This window comes from Phycodurus eques, chromosome 10 (assembly GCF_024500275.1).
Source record: "Phycodurus eques isolate BA_2022a chromosome 10, UOR_Pequ_1.1, whole genome shotgun sequence".
NCBI classification, from domain to species: Eukaryota; Metazoa; Chordata; class Actinopteri; order Syngnathiformes; family Syngnathidae; genus Phycodurus; species Phycodurus eques.
In genome coordinates this window covers 27,839,984-27,862,560 of record NC_084534.1, presented here as the reverse complement: position 1 = coordinate 27,862,560, position 22,577 = coordinate 27,839,984, and the positions used below count along the sequence as shown (strand labels likewise).

The 22,577-nt window shown below is 44.3% G+C and overlaps 1 protein-coding gene across 11 annotated transcripts in view; it reads left to right on the top strand.

Annotated features, from left to right (window-relative positions):
• The window catches only part of slmapa (sarcolemma associated protein a), a 44,244-nt gene extending 21,695 nt beyond the window's left edge, over positions 1-22,549 (top strand). For 2 of the 11 annotated variants that reach the window (XM_061688541.1, XM_061688551.1), the window contains 16 exons: positions 25-162; positions 413-581; positions 1,316-1,366; positions 1,822-1,974; positions 3,183-3,248; positions 4,547-4,606; positions 4,692-4,757; positions 5,396-5,476; positions 6,690-6,749; positions 7,051-7,332; positions 8,265-8,365; positions 8,439-8,643; positions 9,507-9,624; positions 11,221-11,392; positions 12,727-12,861; positions 20,024-22,549. In XM_061688541.1, coding sequence (XP_061544525.1) covers positions 25-162; positions 413-581; positions 1,316-1,366; positions 1,822-1,974; positions 3,183-3,248; positions 4,547-4,606; positions 4,692-4,757; positions 5,396-5,476; positions 6,690-6,749; positions 7,051-7,332; positions 8,265-8,365; positions 8,439-8,643; positions 9,507-9,624; positions 11,221-11,392; positions 12,727-12,861; positions 20,024-20,119 — 1,953 coding nt within the window. In that variant the 3' untranslated portion in view covers positions 20,120-22,549. Of the gene's footprint in view, positions 1-24; positions 163-412; positions 582-1,315; positions 1,367-1,821; positions 1,975-3,182; positions 3,249-4,546; positions 4,607-4,691; positions 4,758-5,395; positions 5,477-6,689; positions 6,750-7,050; positions 7,333-8,264; positions 8,366-8,438; positions 8,644-9,506; positions 9,625-11,220; positions 11,393-12,726; positions 12,862-15,928; positions 16,017-16,146 lie in introns of all 11 variants that reach the window. The other 9 variants (XM_061688546.1, XM_061688545.1, XM_061688542.1 and 6 more) reach the window with 9 other exon arrangements.
• Positions 22,550-22,577: the final 28 nt, after the last annotated feature.

Here is a 22,577-nt window from a genome sequence, read left to right as displayed (position 1 = left end):
GTTTGTCGCCGTCACGACCCGCAGCGCACGCTCGGCAACACTGAGGACGAGTGCACGCACCTGAAGGAAATGTCCGAGCGGGGCCAAGAAGAGCTGAGGGAGCTGGCCAACAAGTACAATGCTGCTGTCAATGAGATCAAAGAGCTCACTGACAAAATCAAGGTGAGGCCTCTTGACTTTTTTCCATCGAAGAAAACGGACTTGATACGGTCTTCCCTCAAGCGTCTCCAATTGGTTCAAAATGCTGCTGCTTGCCTCTTAAATGGAACACGCAAGAAGGACAATATAACTCCTATTCTGGCTTGAGCTCCCCAAGCATTTTCGCATTCATGTTAAGATTCTTTTATTTTTAGATCTCCAAATGGTGTGGGCTTTAAACAATTTTTACTGATTGGAGAATTTCCCCGGGCAGGCAGCGGAGGGCCGTCAAGAGGAGCTGACCCAGCGGGGAGCGTCGGAGAAGAGGGAGCTGGAGCTGCGCATCGAGGAGATGGAGGAGAAGGAGCAGGTTCTCCAGGCTCGCATCGAGGCGCTGCAAGCTGACAACGACTTCACCAACGAGAGGCTCGCTGCTCTGCAGGGTACGCGCGCACGGGCGATACGCCGTCAAAATCACATCACCATATTTTCGAGGGAAATCATGTGATATTTAGGACCTAACAGCAGTCCCCACATATTCGCGGTCAGGCCCACACAGATTTGCCCATTGCCAGATTTCGTCTTCAAATTTTTTGGTTTTCTGTGGAAAACGCTTATTGGCGGTACAGCCCTGCTTGTTCAATTATTGGGGGGTTAATGTTTTTGCCCACCCCAATGCAGTTATAATGAACATCAATTATTTGCAGGTTTTGGCTATTCACTGTGGGTCCACTGTATAGAGGTGCGTCCAAAACATTTTTGGGGAAAAGGTTAATTCATTACAATAATTCAGTTAAAAAAGTAAACATATATAGATCAGCATTTCCAAACTTTGACTGAGTCACGGCATGTACTTTAAATTTGAAAAATCTCACAAATCTCATAATCATATCAAAATATCACAAAGTATTTACAGTGTTCCCTTCTCAGGTTATTGAATGGATCACAATTGCTCTGTTCTGGTTGAAGATGTTTTTCGCCTCTCATGTGAGCAGGCTTCATCAGTTCATGCAACAAGGCTTAGGACAGCACTCATCTGCACTTTACATCACATTACACTGTCAAAAATGATCCCTTGGTTAGCAAGGATGGTAGGTTATGGCAATGCCCCCGTGACACGCTAAGAGCCCCCCTTAAATGAGTCAACACCTCTTTCCCTTGCTGTTATCGTCCACAGTGCGCTTAGAGCAGCTCCAGGAGAAAAGCGTTAAGGAAAACAGCAGCCTGGGTGAGTCCATGTGTCACTCCTCTGGCCACTCAGGTCACCTCCACGTCAACCTCCCGCATGCGCCAACTTCCATATGGGTTGCATGCCGGTCTGTCTCTGTTCGTCTGTGCGATGCTATCCATGACTTCGTGTTCTTCTTGTTGCCGCTTTTCACGGTTCAAGTGGCGCAAATTGGGCAAAAACCTGATTGGTTTATTAGTCATCAAGGATTTCAGGAAAGGGTTTGTGGGTTCTCTTTGTGACATGATGGTGCTTTCTGAGGTTTCTGGGTGCATTTTCATATGCTTCTTGAGTAAAATAATGCTCAGGGGCCACTGATTGGCATCTGGTGTTGGAATGAGCTCACTGAACTGCTCTTGGCGCCTGACCCTCCACGCCCACACTGCGCACTTGGCCGCCACTCGCTGAAGGATCCCTCTGCAAATGGGCATTTGTTTGATGTGGTCACGTGACAGATGAAGACGAGGCCTCCCTCAGAGCGGCGGCGGCCGAGGAGCGGCCCGTCGAGGACGCGCCGAACCCGCGGCCCCCGCGGAGCTGCGTGGAAGAGGAGGATGAGGACGATGAGGATACGGATACTGACGATGGTGCAGCTGGAGATTTGGATGGTAGCGGTGGTTTTATTACAATTGTGTCATTTCAGCTCTACATTCAGATAACAAGACTTCGGATGCACTTGTTGGTGTTCCCTCATCAAAATGGGTGGTTTAATTATTGCAAATAGTCGTCGGGAGTGCAATTTCTGTTATGAAAATACATGTTAAAAATCTAATTTGAGTGTCTTTGGGGTGGGGTGGGGGGGCTGCAATAGATTAATAAACATAAACATTGACACACAACGTTGTGGAGCTATTACATGTCAGAGTTTACTGGGGAAAGGCGCTGACTACTTTTGAAGAAATATGGCAAAAGGTGTTGCAGACTGCGCAGAGCAAATATAAGCGGAACTACACCCTGGAACATAAATGACGACATACACGACACCATGAAGCGACCGCCCCTCAGAATCGATTGGAAAGCGAATGGTCTCCACATACGGTGCCGTGAAAAAAGGATTGGCCCCCTTCTCCAATTCTTATATTAGTTGCATAGTTTGCCCACTTTAATGTTTAGTACCAGCAAACAAATGTAGATATCACATGAAGATATAATATAAAAAATATAAAATGCAGTTTTTAAATGGTGGTTTTATTTATTAAGGAAAAAAAGTATTCAAAGCTACCTGACCTTGTGTGAAAAAGTAGCAAAAACGGCAAGGTAGCTTTGAATTATTATTTTTTCCTTAATAAATAAACTCGCCATTAATAAGCTGCATTTCTGTTTCCTTGGGTTATCTTTTTGTGATATTTACATTGTTTGATGATCTCACATAAAGCGGGGAAAATACGCAAAGCAAATATTTGAGATGGGGGCCAGTACTTTTTCAAGGCACTGTAATTATCATCTTCAATACTGCACGGGAACTCTTTGTTTACACCATGTATGAAGATGCCCCACATTGTCATTTGCCTCTGTAGCTGCTGCTGTTGTGCTTAGCAAATTGGTTACAGACAATAGCGTAATTTCCTTTCGAAGCGATGGTTGGATTTGTCACTTGAGCCGCCTTTCTGTTTGCGCTTTGCCCGTCCACTTCCTGTTGCCAACCTTCACGTCTTCCCGCTCAAATCTTCCCCTTGGCGCTCGTCTCATGCGTTTGTCCTTCCCGAGTGGTCGTTGTCTCGTCTTCAGGCTCTTTCTGTCTCTCAAGCTTCTGTCTTGAGAGAATCCGCACTGGGACAAGTGACCCATGTAACACCAGTCTCTGTGTTTTTGTCAGACAACTTTCACGTTAACAACAGCGGAGGAGACACCACTCGAATCCAACAGTTGATCGAGTGTCCGCGTGAGTACCAGTATACCTTCACGCCGTTTTTCATCGTCACTCTCTCGTTCGCCATCACCCTTCTTTCTCTTTTGAGTTTTTCCTCATCATCTTTTTCTGGTCCTTTCTTTGCCTCCGGACTCCTCCTCTCGGATTCATCGTCAGTAGCGGAAGCCTGTGACATAAAAGCATGTCCGCTATTTAGTCTGTGGAAAGTCCTTTGCATGCTCATCCACAAGATGCTTGAAATCTTGTGTTTTCAGGGTATTTGCTGGCTGTACAATAAAAAAACATCAAACTCCTAAATTGTTTATTTTTAGCCGGGGAAAAAACAAAAAGAAGAAAGAATTGAGTGGCATGTTTTTTTTTTTTGTGTTGGTTTGTTTTTTGGGACTGTGACATATTAACATGACCTAATTTTTAGCTAGTTCGATGGCAAAATAGAAACATGTTACATTTAACTGCAAATTTGATCTGAAAAAGTACACAAACTCACATTTCGGAGAAAATGAAAAGCCCTTTTTTTTCTATGAAAACAAGCATTTTTGTTGGAGTAAAAATAAAATGTAGGTGCATATTTTTAATTTTATAGGTGACAAAATAGAAACCTGACTGAATGTGTATTTAGCTAATTTCATCCCAAAAAAATGTAAAAATTTGAATTAGTTTCAGATAAAAAAGACACCTAAAATTAATCAAGTTAAGCTAGTTAGGTGGAGAAATAAAAGTATAGTAGTTGTATAGTGGACCCCTGCATACTCGCAGTTAGGTAATCAATAAATTTACCTGTTGGTGGATTTTATTCTGCGTTATTCTGATTCCGTTTTTTCTAATTTTTCATTGCAATTATTCGCAGATTTTCGCTATTCACGGTCAGCAATAGCGTGAGTCCAACAAATTGAATTGTAACATGTAACTCCAAATGTTGTCAGTTTATTTGATCCAAAATGAAGGAAAATGAATGTGTTTCATATAAAAATGCTTATAGAAATGTGCAGTTTACCACAGCTGTATGATGCACGAAAAGCTTCAAGTTTCATCTCTGGTAATGCTCGAAAGGTCATTGGGAAAAGTATGAAACCTTTAACCTGTTGGCCCACCGATTGAACTTAACAGGACAATATGCTCGGAATAGTTCACGTACTTATCTGGTTCTTGCTTAATCCCAATATTTCTTCATTTAGTTTAAGATGTTGCCCATTGCCTTGGCTTTCATATTGCTTTCTGAAAACGATACTTTGCCTGTGTAAATGGCAGCGCTGGTTGATGTTAATTGGACTGATCGTTGCTTGCTGACTTTGTTTCTGTTGTGTATGCAGCAGTGAAGCAGCTGAAGGAAGCTGTCAGTTCGTCTATCCACAAACTGGCAAACTTTGATGGTGAGAGGTTTTTAAGAGGAAATGATTTGTATTTATGAATTCCACAATTGCTGCTACATGGCGTCCGTTTTGTGCGCGCGTGTAGATGCCCACCTACAGAACAACCAGACAGCAGGAGACGACATCCTGACCAGCCCGGATCGACTCAAAGGTAAAACCATCGCTGTTCCCGCAATCGCATAATTAGATGTCATTAGCCCCTAGACAATAATCCTGCGCGAACGAATAATCGCAAGTCATTAATTAAATACAATTTCGAACTCATCTTATTTTACCTATAAAAAATGGCTTACAACTTAATTCATTTCGAAAAAATGCACCAGCAAAAACATACACACGCAGCAAAGACTCTTAACTTCTGCTAACAACCCGGCTAAACTTAGCTCCTCCCCACCATACAAAGCTCTTCGTCTCTCGGTGGAAATGTATCACTTCACCATACCTCTGTGACACCAATTGCTACTTTGCTGTTAGCCTGGGCTGTGGCGCCCTGTCGTGGCGGCGGTGTAAAAAGGGCCGACAACACAGAGTGTAAAGTGCTGACGGTGCCGAATCCGATGCCGGTGCCACACAAAGACTGCAAAGCCTTGCTGGCAGACATTCACTGCTACATCATTACTAATGATGCTAATAATGACGTAGTGTTCAGCAAGTCCTCCTCAAACGGGCTCGTGAAGATGCAAATTCAAGCCTAAGTAGAACTTTAACTTCATAGCTTGAATTTCTCACAGTTCATAATGTCGCTCTCGCTGTGTGTGTGTGTGTCTGTGTGTGTGCGCGTGTCCACAGGAAACCAGATGGATGCCAAAGAGTCGGACATGTCGGATACGCTGAGTCCCAGCAAAGACCGCAGCAGTGATGACACATCAGGTCAGCCAAACCACTTCAATCCCATTTTAATGTTTTAGTTATTGAATGAATTGTTTAGTTTTAGAGATTTTGTTGACTTTGGCCTACTTTTCATTTTGAATGTTCACATCGGTTTATTGCTGGTGTGGATTCATTGAAACATACAGCATCCCTCCGAGACAAAAGGAGGGAATACATACAAAATCATGAGCTGAGAATTTAATATTGTGACAATTTCCTAAAATAGTGCAAGTGATCCCTCACCTATTAGCCCTTTACCCATCATGAATTCACCTATTCACAAGTTCACCAATTCATGTGCTTTTGTGCCCGTTCTGTAACGTCGTTCTAAGATGCCACGAGATGGTGCCAAAGCGCAGGCGAATAGGAAAGTAGCAATGGGTGTGAAGGAAGTATGTTGAAGTGATACATCTCAACTGAGAGCGTAAGATCTTTGCATGTCAGGGAGGAGTTAAGTTTAGCCTGGGTTGTTGGCATTCTTTCCCTCCACATCAAATCATCTGTAATCCATTAATTTTGAAGGGTGGTGATGTAAAATGTGTTTGAAATGACAAAATGTTTTTGGTGATACTTTGTGTTTAAACAATTAATATAGGAAGTTACGAACATTTTTAGGTGAGCGACAATGACTCTGAATTTTTCATGATTTGCTAATAAATAGTTTCCTGTAATTGTGTCGATTCAGCACAGTAGTTATCTTGTGTTATTTTTCCAAGCGGCTTCAAATGAACTGGCACCTTTTGTATCACATTTTGAGGAAGTTACGCATGAGAAAACGGGAAAATTGATTTTGAAAACGTTTTCACTTACCGAGCTATTGTAGCAGCCACAGTGGGACGTTTGCTTTTTTTTTTTTCCTCTTGGTGAAATTTCGCAGAAAAGGATTTATCCTTTTTTTTTTTTTTTTTTTTTTTTTTTTTTTTAAGCCTGATTGGAATCCACTTGGAATAGTCTGGTGAATGTGGATTTATATGTCATGCTATTTAACAACCTCGTACTGTATAAGACATTGTCATAAATTGTTGTATAGTTCTTGAGGTGGTATTTTTCACTTCATACCAAGGAGATTTTTCTTTTCTTAACTTTAACCGTGCATCTTTTATGAACCATGAGTTCAAAATAAACAATCGAATTGAGCTGACTATAAAGTGAGTCCTAATTAAGGATAAAACATTTTCAGTGGAAAAAATGATGACTGCAAACTGTGTTTCAGACGGCAACATGGACGACCAGGACCTCAACGAACCGCTCAACAGAGTATCTCTGCTCAAAGGTAACCATGGCAACACACACCGTTTAGTATTGTTCACATAACTAAAAAAGTTTGAAATCCAGAGTCAATGAACACTCTCCTCTAAAATAGTAGTAGTAGTAATAGTAGAAGTCCACTACCAGTAGTAGTAGTAGTAGTAGTAGTAGTAGTAGTAGTAGTAGTAGTAGTGGACTCTAATACTATTTATAGGAGTCCACTACTGCTACTAGTATGAGGAGTAGTAGTCCACTAGAGATAGCTCTTAAAACTTTCCAGTTAATGATTTGACTTTTAAAAGTTACATTTTGTTTGTTTTTTGTAGCCGAGTTGCATCGGGCTGGCTTGGAGCCCGGCGACACGGAGCAGGTCATCCACCACCTGCACAGGGAGCTTCTGGAGGCCCAGGAATTAGCCAACACCGGCAAGCAGAAGTGTCTGGAGCTTCAAGGTGACTCACTGGGAAAAATAAGAAATAGTCCCGATAATCTGTATTGTAGCGCATTCAAAATGATGCCGTGTGTGTCTGTAGCTCTGCTGGAGGAGGAGAGGCGGAGTAACTCTCAGCAGACTGAGGAGTCGACGAGACAGATCCAGTACCTGCAGAGTTAGTACACGCACACACATACACACGCTGCACAACAGCTAAAGTGGAAAAGAATCCCATTATGGGAAATCATGGGAATTGAAATAATCCACTCCAAATTTATTGTCATACAAGTAGAGATGAATTGGGATGAACATGTCATGTTACAATTGTGGTGATCAATATGATGACGTTGATCACTATTATCATTATACGTATCGTTAAAGGTCGCTGACCTTTAACGATATGGGAGTGGAACAATTCAAAAGATTAGGTACATTTGCACGGGCTAACGAGCCAAAGCAATGTCAGGAAAAAACTAAAATATCAGACAGTAAAAAGAAGCAAATATAAAAAAGGGCAATATTTGGAATCGAATAAAATTTGCAAACATTTGAATAAACATTAAAAAATATGGGTAAAATTGTAAAACTACGAGATAACTATATTACATGAAGAACACAAATATTACAAAAAATAGAAGCTATTCAACAACAACAAAAATAAACACATTAGAAAAATGAGAACCATTCGATGGAAAAAAGAATATTTGCCCAAACGTGAAAATAAAAAAAAAAAAAATACAAAACAATTTAGAAAATATATATTGTGCAAAACTGACATTATAGAAAATTGAAAGATCATAGAAAAAGACAAAATATTACTATTGATATTCAAAATACTCAGCAAATATTAGAAAAAAATACAAAACATTACATGTAAAATACAAAGTATTAGACAAATTAAAATATTAGACAAAAATTCAATAATATTACATGTAAAATACACAAATATTAGGAAGATAATACAAAAATATTCTAAAATAAAATCTGCCATGATTCATAGCACACGAACACACCTATCTTATTGAGCCATCTATTTGCTGTTGCCGTGCGCAGACAAACTTGACTTTAGAGGTCCAACTGTATGTCTGTACGCATGTGCGTGTATAGCTCAACTTGGGAAGCTGCAGGCCGACATGGAGGCTCTGAGGGAGCAGAGGGAGAACACCATCTGTAGCACAAGAGAGGACCTCTACTCCGCCCAGGAGGAGGTAACCGCCACTGCTCGTCACGCCTCCTCACGAACGATTTCACACCCGAGTCCCACCCTCTTCGCTGTCACAGATCCTCGTCCTGCGGCACGCCGTGGAGGCGGCCACGGCCGAGCGGGAGCGCGACATCGCCGCCCTGCAGCAGGACCTGGGCGCCGTGCGCTGCGAGCTGGAGCGCTGGAGGAGCACGGCCGCCAAGTACGAGGAGGAGATCGGCCGTCTGCAGGAGGACTTTGCGCAGCAGCAGCTGCAGCGCGACAACACCAGTCAGCTGCAGGGTATGCGACAGTCAAACTCACAAAAAAATGAAATCAAAATCAAGTGCCCTAAACCACTGACTCCCATCCACTTGTGCTGTGGCACATTATTGTGATTGTCCAATTCCACATAAGTGGGTCAAAAATAATAATTGACACCAGAAGTTTACATCCACTACATATAAAAAGAGAAGAATGAAACGTTTTTTTTCTGTCATGAATGAACTGAAAAGTTGTCTATAAACCTATCGGAGGCGTTCAAAGACAGATCATCATCTGGGTTACCCAAGTTGATTAAAGTCATCGTAATCTTCTGACTGAAAAAGGTAAGGGCTAAAAAAAAATCCTATCATTTAGCCAATCTAAGTAATTTGGGTAATCCTAATTGGCCTAAAACAGGAAAAAGAATTGTCTGATTTCATGTCAGACAATAAGAAAAAAAAGAACTAACTTCTGGTTTCAACGACATACGCTCTTCCATTAGATGGCAGAAGGTACACAGTTAACCTGTGCATTCACCTGTTGCCATTCATACAACAGAATAAATAAGTCATGGCACGCACACGATACGTAAATTTGTGAGGAAAGCGAGACGAGATTAGCATTATTTACGTATAGATTGGTGCTTTGAATGGCCAAGATTAATTTGCTCTATGACCAGGTTCGTAACCCAATCTTTTCATATATCAAATCAATTTGCCCTAAAGAATTGACCATTCGTATGTCAGCGCACTCACAAGTCAACATATCAGTATGTATGCTTTTTGTGGCATTTTTGTTTGGTGGTGTGCTGTAAGACTTTCTACCGTAAAATATGTACCTTGGCTCTCGAAAGGTAGGGAAACGGTACTAAAAAAAAAACCCTTGTCATGCTTCCCTCTTAGTGGAATGTGCGGCATTGCAGCAGCGGTGTGCGTCTTTGCAGCAGGACTGTGACGGCCTGAGGGAGGAGAAGACAACTCTCACGGACAAGCTGCACCGCCTGGAGGCCGAGCTGTGCAGGTACAATCTCACGCCAGCCCGTTTGTCTGGTTTTGCAAGGATTAGGAACTCAGGCCCTCAACAAAGAGCAAAAATGTGCCAATAGGAGACGCCTTCTCCTCCTTCAAATCTTTTTTACATTTGCCTATATTAACTCATTCACTGCCAGCCGCATTCAAAGCAGAGTTCCCCGTATTGCCTGCCGCCTTACAGTATTTTGGCTGACCTTTCAAGACCCACAGAAAATAATTGTGAGTTCTGTGACAATATAAGCACCAAACATGTAATTCGCCATTCACTCAGTCATGTTTTCTCACAAATTGCGACATACTTTCTGCTATCTACCGTGATACTCTCACTGTTTATAAACCATACTAGGTTTGCAACTAACAATAAAATAATAATTTAAATGATTAAAATAATCGATTAGTCTGTCAATTGTTTTTTTTTGATAAATCAGATTTTATTGATTTATTATTATTATTTTTTTTAAAGGTTTTAATTTCCATCACTTTAAGTTAAAATAAGGACATTATCTCAAGTGCACACTGCAGAAAATGCACAAACATAAACTGTTTAGGATTCAGTTACTGGTTTGGTCCGGAGCGTAAGAAAATAGGCAAAAATGGTGATCATTGTTTTTCGACGTAAAAGCAGATGTTTTAAAATGTCTTTGTTGATTAAACAAAGATTATCAGTCTGTTATCAAGGAGAACTACAGAAGTAAATTTTCTCATATTTACTGTTGAGAGGGTGAATTTCTGAGGATTTGGTCAATTTCAGGTTAAACAAGGTCTCGAAATGATTACTTGGTTATCAAAATAGTTGTCAATTATTTTGATAATCAATGGTTGTCGATTAATTGATGTGCCTCTATACCATACATTTACATATTCTGAGTGTCCGATGCCTAAACATGTCTGCCTTCCAACGTGTTGGCCATTTCTTTCCCTCATAATTGACAAGAAAACACAGCCGAGGTCCCAAATCACACCAGAGCAATGCGCTCGACTAGTTTCTCCATACAGGAGTCGTCTTGAAGCTGCCATTGCCAACCAAGGCTTTTTTACAAAGTATTAAATAAATACCAGTTGGTGTGTTCGATACTTTTTCCCTGTGTCATTTTACATTTTTAACTTCCGATCTTGTTTGTTCTACTTTCTTTGAATGTATGGATTACTTGGATTGTTGCTAACATCTGGTGAAATTTTCAGGTCACGAGCACCTTTATATATATATATTTAGTATATTTAGTGAGAAAAACTGGAATGGTGACGCGTTAAATACTTATTTCAGCCGCTGTATTGCTGGTGTCAGTAAACGGATGGATGCCAATTGAGTAATTGCAACGTCCACTGCAACGAATGAGTGAAAAGCAAATTACGTATAAAATCAAATCCGGTTGTAATTTGTTGTGTTTATGGAGTATTTTCGGACAAACTGGACTTCTATTCAGTTCCTAGGGTGTCTGCCAAAGAGGTTCTTTTGGTTTGCTTTGCTTTCAGCAACACAAAGACCAAATAATGATTTTTGTACCAACTGTAGAGCTTGCTGCTTTTTACCAATAGCTTAATGTAGCTAAAAAATGACCTTTTTTTGATTGTGATATGTCTGCAGCACAAGGGCTCAGAGTCTGTTCCTCAGCAGCAGTCTGGAGTCCCTGGAGAAGCGGGACGAGGTTCTGCGGGGAAAGCTGGGCTCGCTGGAGAACCGGCACCTGCAGGACGAGAGCCGGATGAAGATCCAGCTGGACCGGGCCCAGGACCGCACGCACACTCTGCAGAAAGAGGTACACGCTGTCAAGTTGCATTACATGACAGGACACATTTAAAGTGAAGAGGAGATGGCTTCCTAAAAACCTCAGCTAGCTAAAAAAAATAAAAAAATAATTCCCATGATATCAGGCGCATGGCTATTCGTTTGTCGTGTCTTGATGATGATAAATAAATCACCGTCTGGGCATTCAAAATGCGGCCGCCATGTTGTGACATCAGCGCTTGGATGCTTTCGGTGGCCGTCGCTTGGAAACAAGCTTGGAGGAACGCGAGGAAGACTGTGGCAGTGACGACAATAACAATACTTCCGTTGAAATTGGAACAGAACGTGGTATTGGCAGCGATAATGAGGATGATGATGATGTGTTATGTCCCCACCGGTTTGAGCCATACGAGACGGATGCAATAGAGAAGATGCAGTTGAAATTGTTGGAAAGAGCCACGAGTGTGATGACGAAGATGTCGGCCGCTTTCAAAACACTGAGTGGTGCGTGCGCAAGTATGTTCTGATGGCTCCATGAAATTACTTCCTCTTCGGGTCTTCGGTTATTGTTGAAATTAATATAATTCAAAGAATAATATGAGAAGACGTGATCATGATTTATCTTTTTTTTTTTTTTTTTTTTTTTTTTTTTTTTTTTTTTTTTTTACATGCTCGTGTACAAATTGTGAACCAGTGCCACTTGTCGAGTCTTTGCTATGACAACACGCGCATGCACAGCTAGTGTCTGCGGCCTAGTGTATAATATAAGCGACTTGCATGAGTACATTATAGGAATGTACCCTGTAATATCAATACATAATTTCATCGCTGTTCCAGGTAAATAGTGAAACATGGGTCTACTGTGTCAATTCAACTCAATGCTTCATATTCTTTTTTTTTTAGCTTCCTCTTGTGCTGCACACTAAATCCAAGGGATTCTTGGAGTGTCGGTACCGTTTCGAAGCAGTCCAGAGTAAAATGTGCACTGCGCAGCACCGAGTAGGCTGTGGGCCCCCGCTCGACCCGCTTGCCTTGTCCATTCCCACTGAAGCTGGGGGTCTTTTGGGAACATCCTGCAGCCACACAATGTTTCGGCATACGGACGAGGATGCGCATACGTCCTGGCTTAACAACCGAATTATGAGTGCGCTCCCCGACTTCCTGTCATCTGGTGATGTCACGCGTCAGGGTGGCAGATTTGAATGCAAAAAAGGGACAAAAATTTGACTAATTCCATGTAATTCTGTTTGATGACTATGGTCATTTGTATATCAAAATAAGGCATATTTTTTGTTCATGATAGATGATCTTATCTTTCCTTTAAATATATTTACCGGTGCGTGTGTGTGTCTGTGTGTGTTGCAGTATGAAGACACACAGTCGCAGCTGTCGGACCTCCGTCAGCGCTACGAGAGAACGGAGCAGGAGAAGACCAACATCCACCAGGAGCTGGAGCAGTGCAGGAGCAACCTGAAGCTGCTGCAGGACAAGAACACCTCTGTGAGCGCGCACGTACACGCGCACGCACGCGCACGCACACGCGCACACCTGCCACACAGCTGGAAACAGGGCAAAGAAAAGCCTGATCCCGACCTCATCCTCAGCTGTTTTTTGAGTTTGCTTCTTGATGTTTCCGTGCTATTTTGTGTTGGTGATTTGCAGCAGAAGCACCGGCGTATGTGTGTGTTTCTGTTTACGTTTGTGTGTTGCACCTGTGGACCTCCAGGAAACGCAAGTACTACGGTACCTCTAAAGGTCGTCAACAATCCGTTCTGTGACGCCATTTGATACTTTTTTGCCCTGCTGTAAATAATTCATCTCAAGGGTTTGAATTTAGTATTTAGTCAGCGACCAATTGTCCAAGTTCTCCCACTTAAAAAGATGAGAGGCCCGTAATTTTAATCACGGGTAACTTTTTCTTTAAGAGGCTCCTCTGTTCTCCACTCGTTACCTGTATTGATGGCACCTGTTTGAACTCGTTAGCAGTGTAAAAGACACCTGTCCACAACCTCTAACAGTCACACTCCAAACTCCACTATGGCCAAGACCAAAGAGCTGTCAAAGGACACCAAAAACAAAATTGTAGACCTGCACCAGGCTGGGAAGACTGAATCTGCAATAGGTAAGCAGCTTGGTGTGAAAAAATCAACTGTGGGAGCAATTATTAGAAAATGGAAGACATATAAGACCACTCATAATCTCCCTCCATCTGGCTCTCCACGCAAGACTCACCCTGTGGGGTCAAAATGATCACAAAAACGGTGAGCAAAAATCCCAGAACCACACGGTGACCTAGTGAATGCCCTGCAGAGAGCTGGGACCAAAGTAACAAAGGCTGACATCGCTAACACACTACTCCGCCAGGGACTCAAATCCTGCAGTGCCAGACGTGTCCCCCTGCTGAAGCCAGTACATGTCCAGGCCCGTCTGAAGTTTGCTTGAGAGCATTTGGATGATCCTGAAGAGGATTGGGAGAATGCCATATGGTCAGACTGACCAGACGACTGATCCGTGTAAAGGAAAGAATGAATGGGGCCGTGTATCGTGAGATTTTGAATGAAAACCTCCTTCCATCAGCAAGGGCATTGAAGATGAAACCTGGCTGGGTCTTCCAGCATGACAACAATTCCAAACACACCGCAACGAAAGAGTGGCTTCGTACGAAGCACTTCAAGGTCCTGGAGTGGCCGAGCCAGTCTCCAGATCGCAACCCCATAGAAAATCTTCATCGATGATGAAAATGACAGGCCTCTCTCATCTTTTTAAGTGGGAGAACTTGCACAATTGGTGGCTGACGAAATACTTTTTTTGCCCCACCGTATGCAATAATTGATTCCAGAGTCCATCGAAACATTTTTATCAACGGTTTAACATTAATCTTGACTGACAAAAATTTGAACAAAAAATGTGAAAAAGATTGCAAAAAGCAAAACCAGCCAAAAAAAAAAAATATCTGAGAATCTGACCAAAAAAAAAAAAAAACCTCTGGCAAAAACGAGACGAAACCAGGAATAAATTTGACCCAAAAAACTGACAAATGAAATATGACAAAAATAGATGAACATTTTACAAAAACTTCCTAAAAACTGTTTTTTTTTTTAAAATACAAATCTGGCACATAGACAAAAATCTGACAAAAATACCGCAAAAATGGCTGAAAACACACACACACACACACACAAACAATAGAACAGTACAACACTAATGGCAATTGTCACACAAAACACTACGCTTACTTCACAGTAACATGGAGCTGGACAATTTTGGGCCGCGTTTTGAACTTGGAAGTACCACAAGCGCAAAAACCATCAAGCGAATCACACGAAACATAACAGTAAACAAACGGCACGATTGCAGTAGCATACACACACCAATCAAGGTAGCGCGTCAGCGCGAGCCCAGCTGAGGTGACGGTGACGTCGCGTCACGGCTTCGCCTCGGCTGATGGAAAGCAGACGCTAGTTTGACGCCGCCCCTCCCCCACTTCTTCCTCCTCTTCCTCCCCGCATCAGGATGTTTAGCTCGGATAAACGCAATCACGGGCCGGCGTAAACAAACGGCAGCCACGCTGAGATCATTTATTTGGTCGTTATTATCGTATGTCAGTTTTCCACCGATCTTCATCGACAGCGTTCACATAAGATGCATGCTGCGCTATAAAGCCCTCGCTATTATTTCCTATGTCTCATGGCGCTAATGTCATCCAAGTATCAGATGTTTGCAAACGATGCAAAAAACGTAAAAAAAAAAAATGTACGCATTTGCGATCCCCGTAATTTTGTGCTTTTAGCCGGCTGTTTGCAAGGTAGAAGATTGCATCCGATAGGCAAGCGAGGCCCTGCCGGCGAAAACCGTGTGGCAAACCTGTCGAAATGAGGCAGATGAATTGTAAGCCTCAGTAAGAGCCCAACTCAAGGGAGTTTGCGACGTACGCACGGACGACGGCGCCCCGCGCTGCCGGCCGTGCGTGCCCTGCCACTCTGTCTTGACATACATGCGCGCCGACGTCATCGTTGACGCGCCTAAATACGGCGGCTTCCAACCAGAGCTCGTATGCGACGAAGATCTTGTTTTCACGACAGTCGTCCCTCGTTTATCGCGGGGCTCGGGTTCCGAACCGTCGCCGCGACGGACCTCCGTCTTGATAAGCGACTTGACGCTTACGTCGACGTGCGCGTGTCCCGCGATTGAATGTGGCGCACGTGGATACCCCCAATCGGAATAGATCACGTCACATGTACACAGTTCATCAGAATGAATTCAATAAGAATGATGAAAATGTCTGCGTGCAAACCCGGGGCCGCGGAGTCAAAAACATCTTGAAACGGCGGATTTCAAATACTGGAAAAATCCTTAAGTCGAGGCACTCTTATCTCAAGGGACCACCGCTCGAGCGATATTTTCCGTGACTCGCAAAATGTCGGCTATTCCCATCAGCGCTTGGTCCCGAACCTTAAAACGGCCCTCGTCCCTCCCTCGCCACCGCTGCTCCGTCCTCCCGTGTTGGTTTTGGCTGATTTCTTCTTATCCCTCTCCTCCCCGAAAACCCCTCATTCCCCCCCAATAGCCATCCATACTGCAGCCTGTCCAAGCCATATTCATGGGTCTTGTCCTGGCTCTGCTCTACTGGTGTTTCGGCCAGTTGTGGTAGAAAGGTACACGCCGACACGCGTCTTCGTCTCTTCTGTGCCACCGATCGATCCCTCCCTCCGCCTGTCGAAACTGTCTGTTTAAAGACGGGATTATTGTTGTTGTTTTTTTTTTTTTGCACCGCCTCTTTGCCAGGTCGCTGACGGGGATCGGTCGGACAACGTCGTCTCGCCAATTTTCTGCCGCCTGAGGGGAGTATCAAAGCCGAGACGCCGGCCGCCTGCGTTCCAGGGAATGCCGGAGAAAAGAGAGTGCGCTCTCGTCTCGCGCCCTGTTTCGTCCAAAGCAATTGTCCATCGACTATTTTCAGAATCAGAATGTCCAAAACACACAAGGAATTTGTCTCCGGTCGTTGGAGCCGCTCTAGTACAACAGTCAATTTACAGAACACTTTGGGGACATAAAGACATTGACAAAAAACAATTGTGCAAAAAGATGCAGAGTCCTCGAGCACTTAGAGCAGTTCGAACGACTCATATTGCAATAGTCCGGCGCAATGACCGTTGCGCAAGGGGCGCCGAGACTTCAAGGAGCGGATGCGGTTTAAAGTGACGAGTGGTGCGATCATCTGGGACAATGTCGGTTGTGCAAATGTTGCAGATACTCCTCAATCCGTGTGCAAATGGAGCAGATGCGACTCTGGCACGAGTGGCCGGTATATGCAAATAGTGCAGCGTGGCGAGACCACTGCAGTGAGTGCACGAGTCATACGTCATTGGCCCCACACAAATGTGACAACCAACTCAAGTCAAAAAATTGCCAGCTTGTTGAAATGGAATTATAGGTTAGGTGTTTAAGAAGTCGATCGCAAGAGGGAAGAAGCTGTCGGAATGTCTACTAGTTCTGGTTTGCGTTGATCGGTAGCGCCGACCTGAGGGAAGGAGCCGGAAGAGCCGGTGACCGGGGTGCGGACGGTCCGAGAGGATTTTGCACGCCCTTGTCTTAGTTCTGGCAGCGTGCAAGTCCTCAATGGTGGGTAGGGGGGTACCGACAATCCTTTCAGCAGTTTGGGTTGTCCGTCGCAGTCGGAGTTTGTCCTTTTTTGTGGCGGCACCGAACCAGACTGCGATGGAAGAACACGGGACCGATTCGATGACCGCCGTGTAGAACCGTCTCAGCGGCTCCGGCGGCAGGCCGTGCTTTCTCAGAAGCCGCAGGAACTACGTCCTCCGCTGGGCCTTTTGGAGGACGGAGTCGATGTCGGTCGCCCAACTTCGGGTCCCGAGAGATGGGAATTCCCAGGAACTCGAAGGTCTCGACGGTTGTCACGAGGCGGCCGGACGGCGTGAGGGGCAGCCGTGGCGAAGGACGCCTCCCGAAGTCCACGATCATCTCTACCGTCTCGAGCGCGTTCGGCTCCGGCTCGCGTCGGCCGCACCGCGGCTCCGGCCGCTCCGCTTCCCGTCGATATGCGGACTCGTCACCGGCGATGACGGCGGTGTCGTCTGCAAACTTCAGGAGTTTGACAGTCGGGTTCGCTGAGGTGCGGTCGTTCGTGGAGAGAGAGAGAAGAGCAGCGGAGAGAGGACACGACCTCGGGGCGCCCCACTGCTGATGCTGCGTGCGGATGAGGTGGCGGGTGTGAAAGTGTCCTTTTCAAATCTGCAGTAGAAGGTATTCAAGTCGTCGGCTAGTGTGCTATTGTTCTCAGCTCGGGGGGATCGTCGCTTGTAATTAGCCAGCGATTGGAATGCACGCCAGACTGATTTTGAGTCGTTAGCGCAAAGCTGTTTTTCCAACTTTGCTGCATAGATCCTCTTTGCAATGTTAATTTCTCGAGTTCGCTGGTTTCTCGCTCGATTGTACAGGGCCCTGTCCCCGCTCTGATATGCGTCCTCCTTAAGTTTGGCAGTGAACCACGGCTTGTTGTTGAATGTGCGAAATGATTTTGTTGGGACACAAACCTCTTCACAGAAACCGATCTAGGATGTGACGGTGTCCGTATATTCATCCAGGCCGCCGGCTGAATTTTTCAAAGACACTCCAGTCTGTTTCGACTGTTGACTTGTCAGATCGGACGTCATCGAGTTATCCGATGCTTGTCACGTCCCGCTTTGCCGGGTTCTGTCTGAAAAGTCAAAGTGGACGCAGCTTTGAAGCGGCAATCTATCAGGATCTCTGTGTAAAAGCGTCTTAAGATGACGAGACACAGAGAGAGAGAAGAACGAGCCTCTTTCACACGAGAGATCCAGCAAAATTTGCGCATCGGATCTCCTGAAAAACCTGATCCGATGCTCCAATTTTACAGGATCTCTGCGAGAAAGTCTAACGATGAGGAGGCGACTCGCTTCTTTCAGGCTAAGCTCTCTCGCCCCCTCTTTCACACAGAAACGCTCCAAAATGGTTTCATCCGTTCCCCTGAAATGCCTGCTCCGGTGCGCCTTTTTGGTTTTTCCCAGATCTCGATTTGAAAGCAGCTCGTCTCCTCTCCGTCTGACTATTCGACACAGAGATTTGGAGTTTGATCTCTTCCTTTGACGCAGAACCCGGCGAGAGGTCGGCCAGCGTCTGGTCTGGTACGACGTAGAAAATAGTTGTTGTGAAAATTGCTTTGAAATGCTAAAGGTTAGAACAAGACTCCCTTTCGCACAGAGGCCGTCCCGCCTTCGATACGGCCTCCCGGTCGGCAGAAAATACCCAGCTCGACTTTGTCCCTCCGTCGCGTGTCGGTGCGGCTTTTTGCGGGAAAATGCTGACTTTTCCAGAAATTGGCTTCCTCTCTTTCTCCGAGATGGCAAAATGTTTTGGCGTGAGGCGTTCAGGGACAACACGCGTTTGGCAAGCCTTTTGAAACCCAACAGACGTGATTGTCCTTTTGCGCATTTTGACGAGCGTGAAATCCGAAGAGCGCATTTTCCTTCCATTCTTTTATCGCCATGCGCTCGTGCTCGAACGCATCACAGACTCCAAGTCTCGTAACTCTGCTCCTTAAAGCCCCCGACCCAAAAAGATGCGGCCTCTCGCACTTGACAACTTATTGAGCATGTTGGACTCAAAGAATGTTTTTCATTTTATGAAGAAGAATCTTTAAGGAGCTTAGTTCCCTTTTGTTCCGTCTCAGCTGCTCCGTTGGCTTTTTTTGGCCATTTCAATGTTTTTGTGCACATGCATGCGCCTGCTTCACATCTCCGCTTGGATTTGTTTTCCGTTCCGCTTGAATGTTGTTCCCGTTTCTAAAACTGTTTCTATTCTCATATGCACGCAGGCCCTCAAGGTACAAAGAGATCGTATTTTCGAAGTCTATTTGTTGTACTTATTTGGTATTTTGGTTTGTTGGTTAGGGTGAGGGGCTGCACTCGGAGGGGGGGGGAACAAAATCATATTTTTGCGCCCCCAAAAAAAAGTCGACATTAGTACGAGTAAAAAGTTACATTAGCGAGATGTGACAAGTTTTTCTTTGACGAAGACAACGGTCATGACTAAAATCCAGACAAACGAAGGGTTCTTAGAGAATCCATTATTTTATGGCCTTGAAGGTGTAGCATTAAATAATACATATTTTGTCACGTCATTATTTAGTACGGTGTGTGTGTGTAGGCAGTCTCCACTGCGGCGCGCTCATCCGTCTGGGACCCGACGACATCATGGTCCAAACGGCGAGCGAGCGAGCGCGGACGTGACTCGGCGCGACAATTAAATGTGACTCGCGCGCTTTTGTTTGCGCGAACAGCAACGTGGGAACAAATTTAGAATCGGAACAAGAAGACGAATACAATCTTACGGACTTTGAGGGCCTCGAAATGTGACTTTGTTGACCAACTTTTCTTTCCCTCTTTCTATTTACCTTTTGGCAAAGTTACAACACATGCAACCTGCTCACCTCAATATCTTGGTGTGTGTCTGTGACTGTGTGTGTTTTCGGATGTGTCTTTGTGCGTGGGTATATTCGTGTATGCATCTGTGTGTCTGCCTTTGTGGTTGTTTGTCCGTTTGTGTGCATGTGTGAGAGTCTGCGTGTCTCTCATCTGCGCGCATGTCTGCGTGTGTTTGTGCGTCGTGCGTCTCCCGACAGGGCGGCTGGAGCCCCTGGGTGCCGGTCGTCGCGGCGATGGTCGCCGTGACGGCAGCCGTCATCTACCCCAACCTCTCCAAGAGCGGCTCGGCCTGAAGCGCTCGGCCTCGTGCCCGCACAGGCGTGCGTTGTCTGTGAGGAGTGCGCCGCTGCTTTACTTGTATAAAGTCAAATTGTACATAATTGTAGAGGGAATATAAAAGGTTTTGGTTTGTCACAGATTTATTTTGTCAAGCGTCGGGAAGTTTAGTTTCTTAGTTTTGGGGGGATTTTTGTCATTTTTAATAACGCGTGCTCTTCTCTCACAGCTGCGGTGTTTGAATTTTGTATTTTTCCGTGTTGGTTTTTGTCAAATTGCAGCCAAGCGGGTTGAGCTTCCACACGCAAAACGCTGCGCGGCGTCGCGATGTTGGCGCCGTGTCACCTTTTATCCACCAAAGAGCTAACTTGTTTTTTTGTTGTTTGTTAGCTTGGTTTTTTTTTGTTTGTGTTTTTTTTTTTTTTTACACGTGAAGTTTGTTTCGGGGGTTTGACTCATGTCCGAAAATTTCCGCACACTCAGCCCAATGGTCGATGGGCTTCAGTTTGCCGCCCGCTAACATTTTCACCAAATATGTCGTCGCTGTCCGGTAAACAATGTAAAAATATCAAATGTCTCGCAAAAAATTGTGATGCATTAGTTCGGTTGCTCGCAGAAATCCAAACGCATAAGAAATAGCTTTGGATTCAAAAGAAAGCACGACGACAAAAAAATCGGAAGTTTGGTGATTTGATTGGGCGGCGGCAACATGCTAACGCAACGCGTACGACGCATGCGTGCGTTTGGGGTTGGTCTCGTTTTTGGTCGCAAACTCACTTTGAGTTGGTCAGCCTCCAAAAGGAATGATTTTCTGTGCGTCTGTAATTTAACCGTGAAAACAAAACGACCAAAACATTTCGATGTGCACGATTTTGGTTCCGAACACGTTAATCTGGAAAACGACCCCAAACTGTTTGTTTCCGATAAAAAGCAAGAAGAAAAAGGACAAACTGTAGCTCGGTGATTGCTTGTCATGTTTTTCATCGTTTGAGTTGGTTTGTGGAAGCTCGGCTCTGCTCACATTTGCCATGTTTAACCACGTCTGCTTTTTTGTTTGATTTTATGCTTATTTTTTTGGGGGGGGTGGAGCGCTTTTGAAACTTGAAACCAAGTGATCAAATATGGTTTAAAAAAATAAAAAATAAAGTGTTTAACGTTGAGGGCACACAAAAAGGGGGTCAACGTGCCTCAAATGGAAGTGAACACCGCAATGTGTGTGTGTATGCGCACACAACCTCACGCGCACGATTGTCACCGTTCGTGTTTTCCCCACTTCGGTCTTCGATAGCGAGTAAAAAAAAAAAAAAAAAATAATAATAATACTTCACATCGGGTCAACTTCCAGTCCAATTTTGCTAGCTTGCCCTCAACTTTTTCAGCTCGTCAACCGGCTGCCAACTTTGAAATTCAATTTGTGCCACCCAAATGTTGACTCCGTCGACTTCCGCTCATCTTTTTCAACACTGTCGAGTGTGACAAACTTCTTGCCGGCGTCCGTCACCTTCGTGTTCACTTTGTCGACTTCCTGGCGAGTTTTTCCATCTGTCGACTTTGTCAACTTCATGTCGACTTGATCGACCGACCGTCAATGTTGTCAAGTTCCCGTCGACTCCGGCGTCAACGTGGGTCGACTTTTCCGACAAATTCATATTGAATTTGTAAACTTACCGTCAGGTTTTTGGACTTACGCTCAAGTGTGTCAATTTCACGTCTGCTTTACTGACAACTTCTTTGACGTTGTCGACTTTTTGTCATTTTCATGCCAACTTGGCATTCACTTTGTCAACTTCCTGTTACATTCAAGTCGGCTTGACGAGCTTTTTTGGCAAGGTTTTTGTCGACTTCCTATCAAATGTAAACGTCCCATCAACTTTCATGTCAACTTGCCTCCGAAATACGAACGCCAAAATTTCACGTCAACAAAAGGACCTTTAGCCGTAGCGCCTTAGCATGAGCGCGGCCATTTTCTTTTTAATTTTTTTTTAAGCGCACACATGTTTTTGTGTGCGTGCGTGCGTGCGTGCGCGGTGAGTTGTGTAGCGCCGTGTGTCACTGTTTGTGTAGCGTCTCGTCACCTCCGTGTTTGAAAAGGAGAAAATAAAGGAACAATTATCGCGAGAAACACTATAGTATGTGAAGAGAGAGCGAGAGAAAATTATAAGATCAATAAAAATGCTATTGAATGACGTGCTACTTGAACTATTTTGTTAAAGGTGTGTTGTTAATCACGTGGACGGGAAAGTTATGTCGATCAGCCATTTGTGTGTGTGTGTGTGTGTGTGTGTGTGTGTGTGCGCGCGCATGTGTATATATATATATATATATATATATATATATGTGTGTGTACATATATATATATATATATACACACACACACACACATTTACACACACACACACGCAGAGAAAATGTTTGGAATAAAGTTGTAGCAAGCTGACCCACCACAACTGTGTCACGATTGTTCTCTCATCAAAT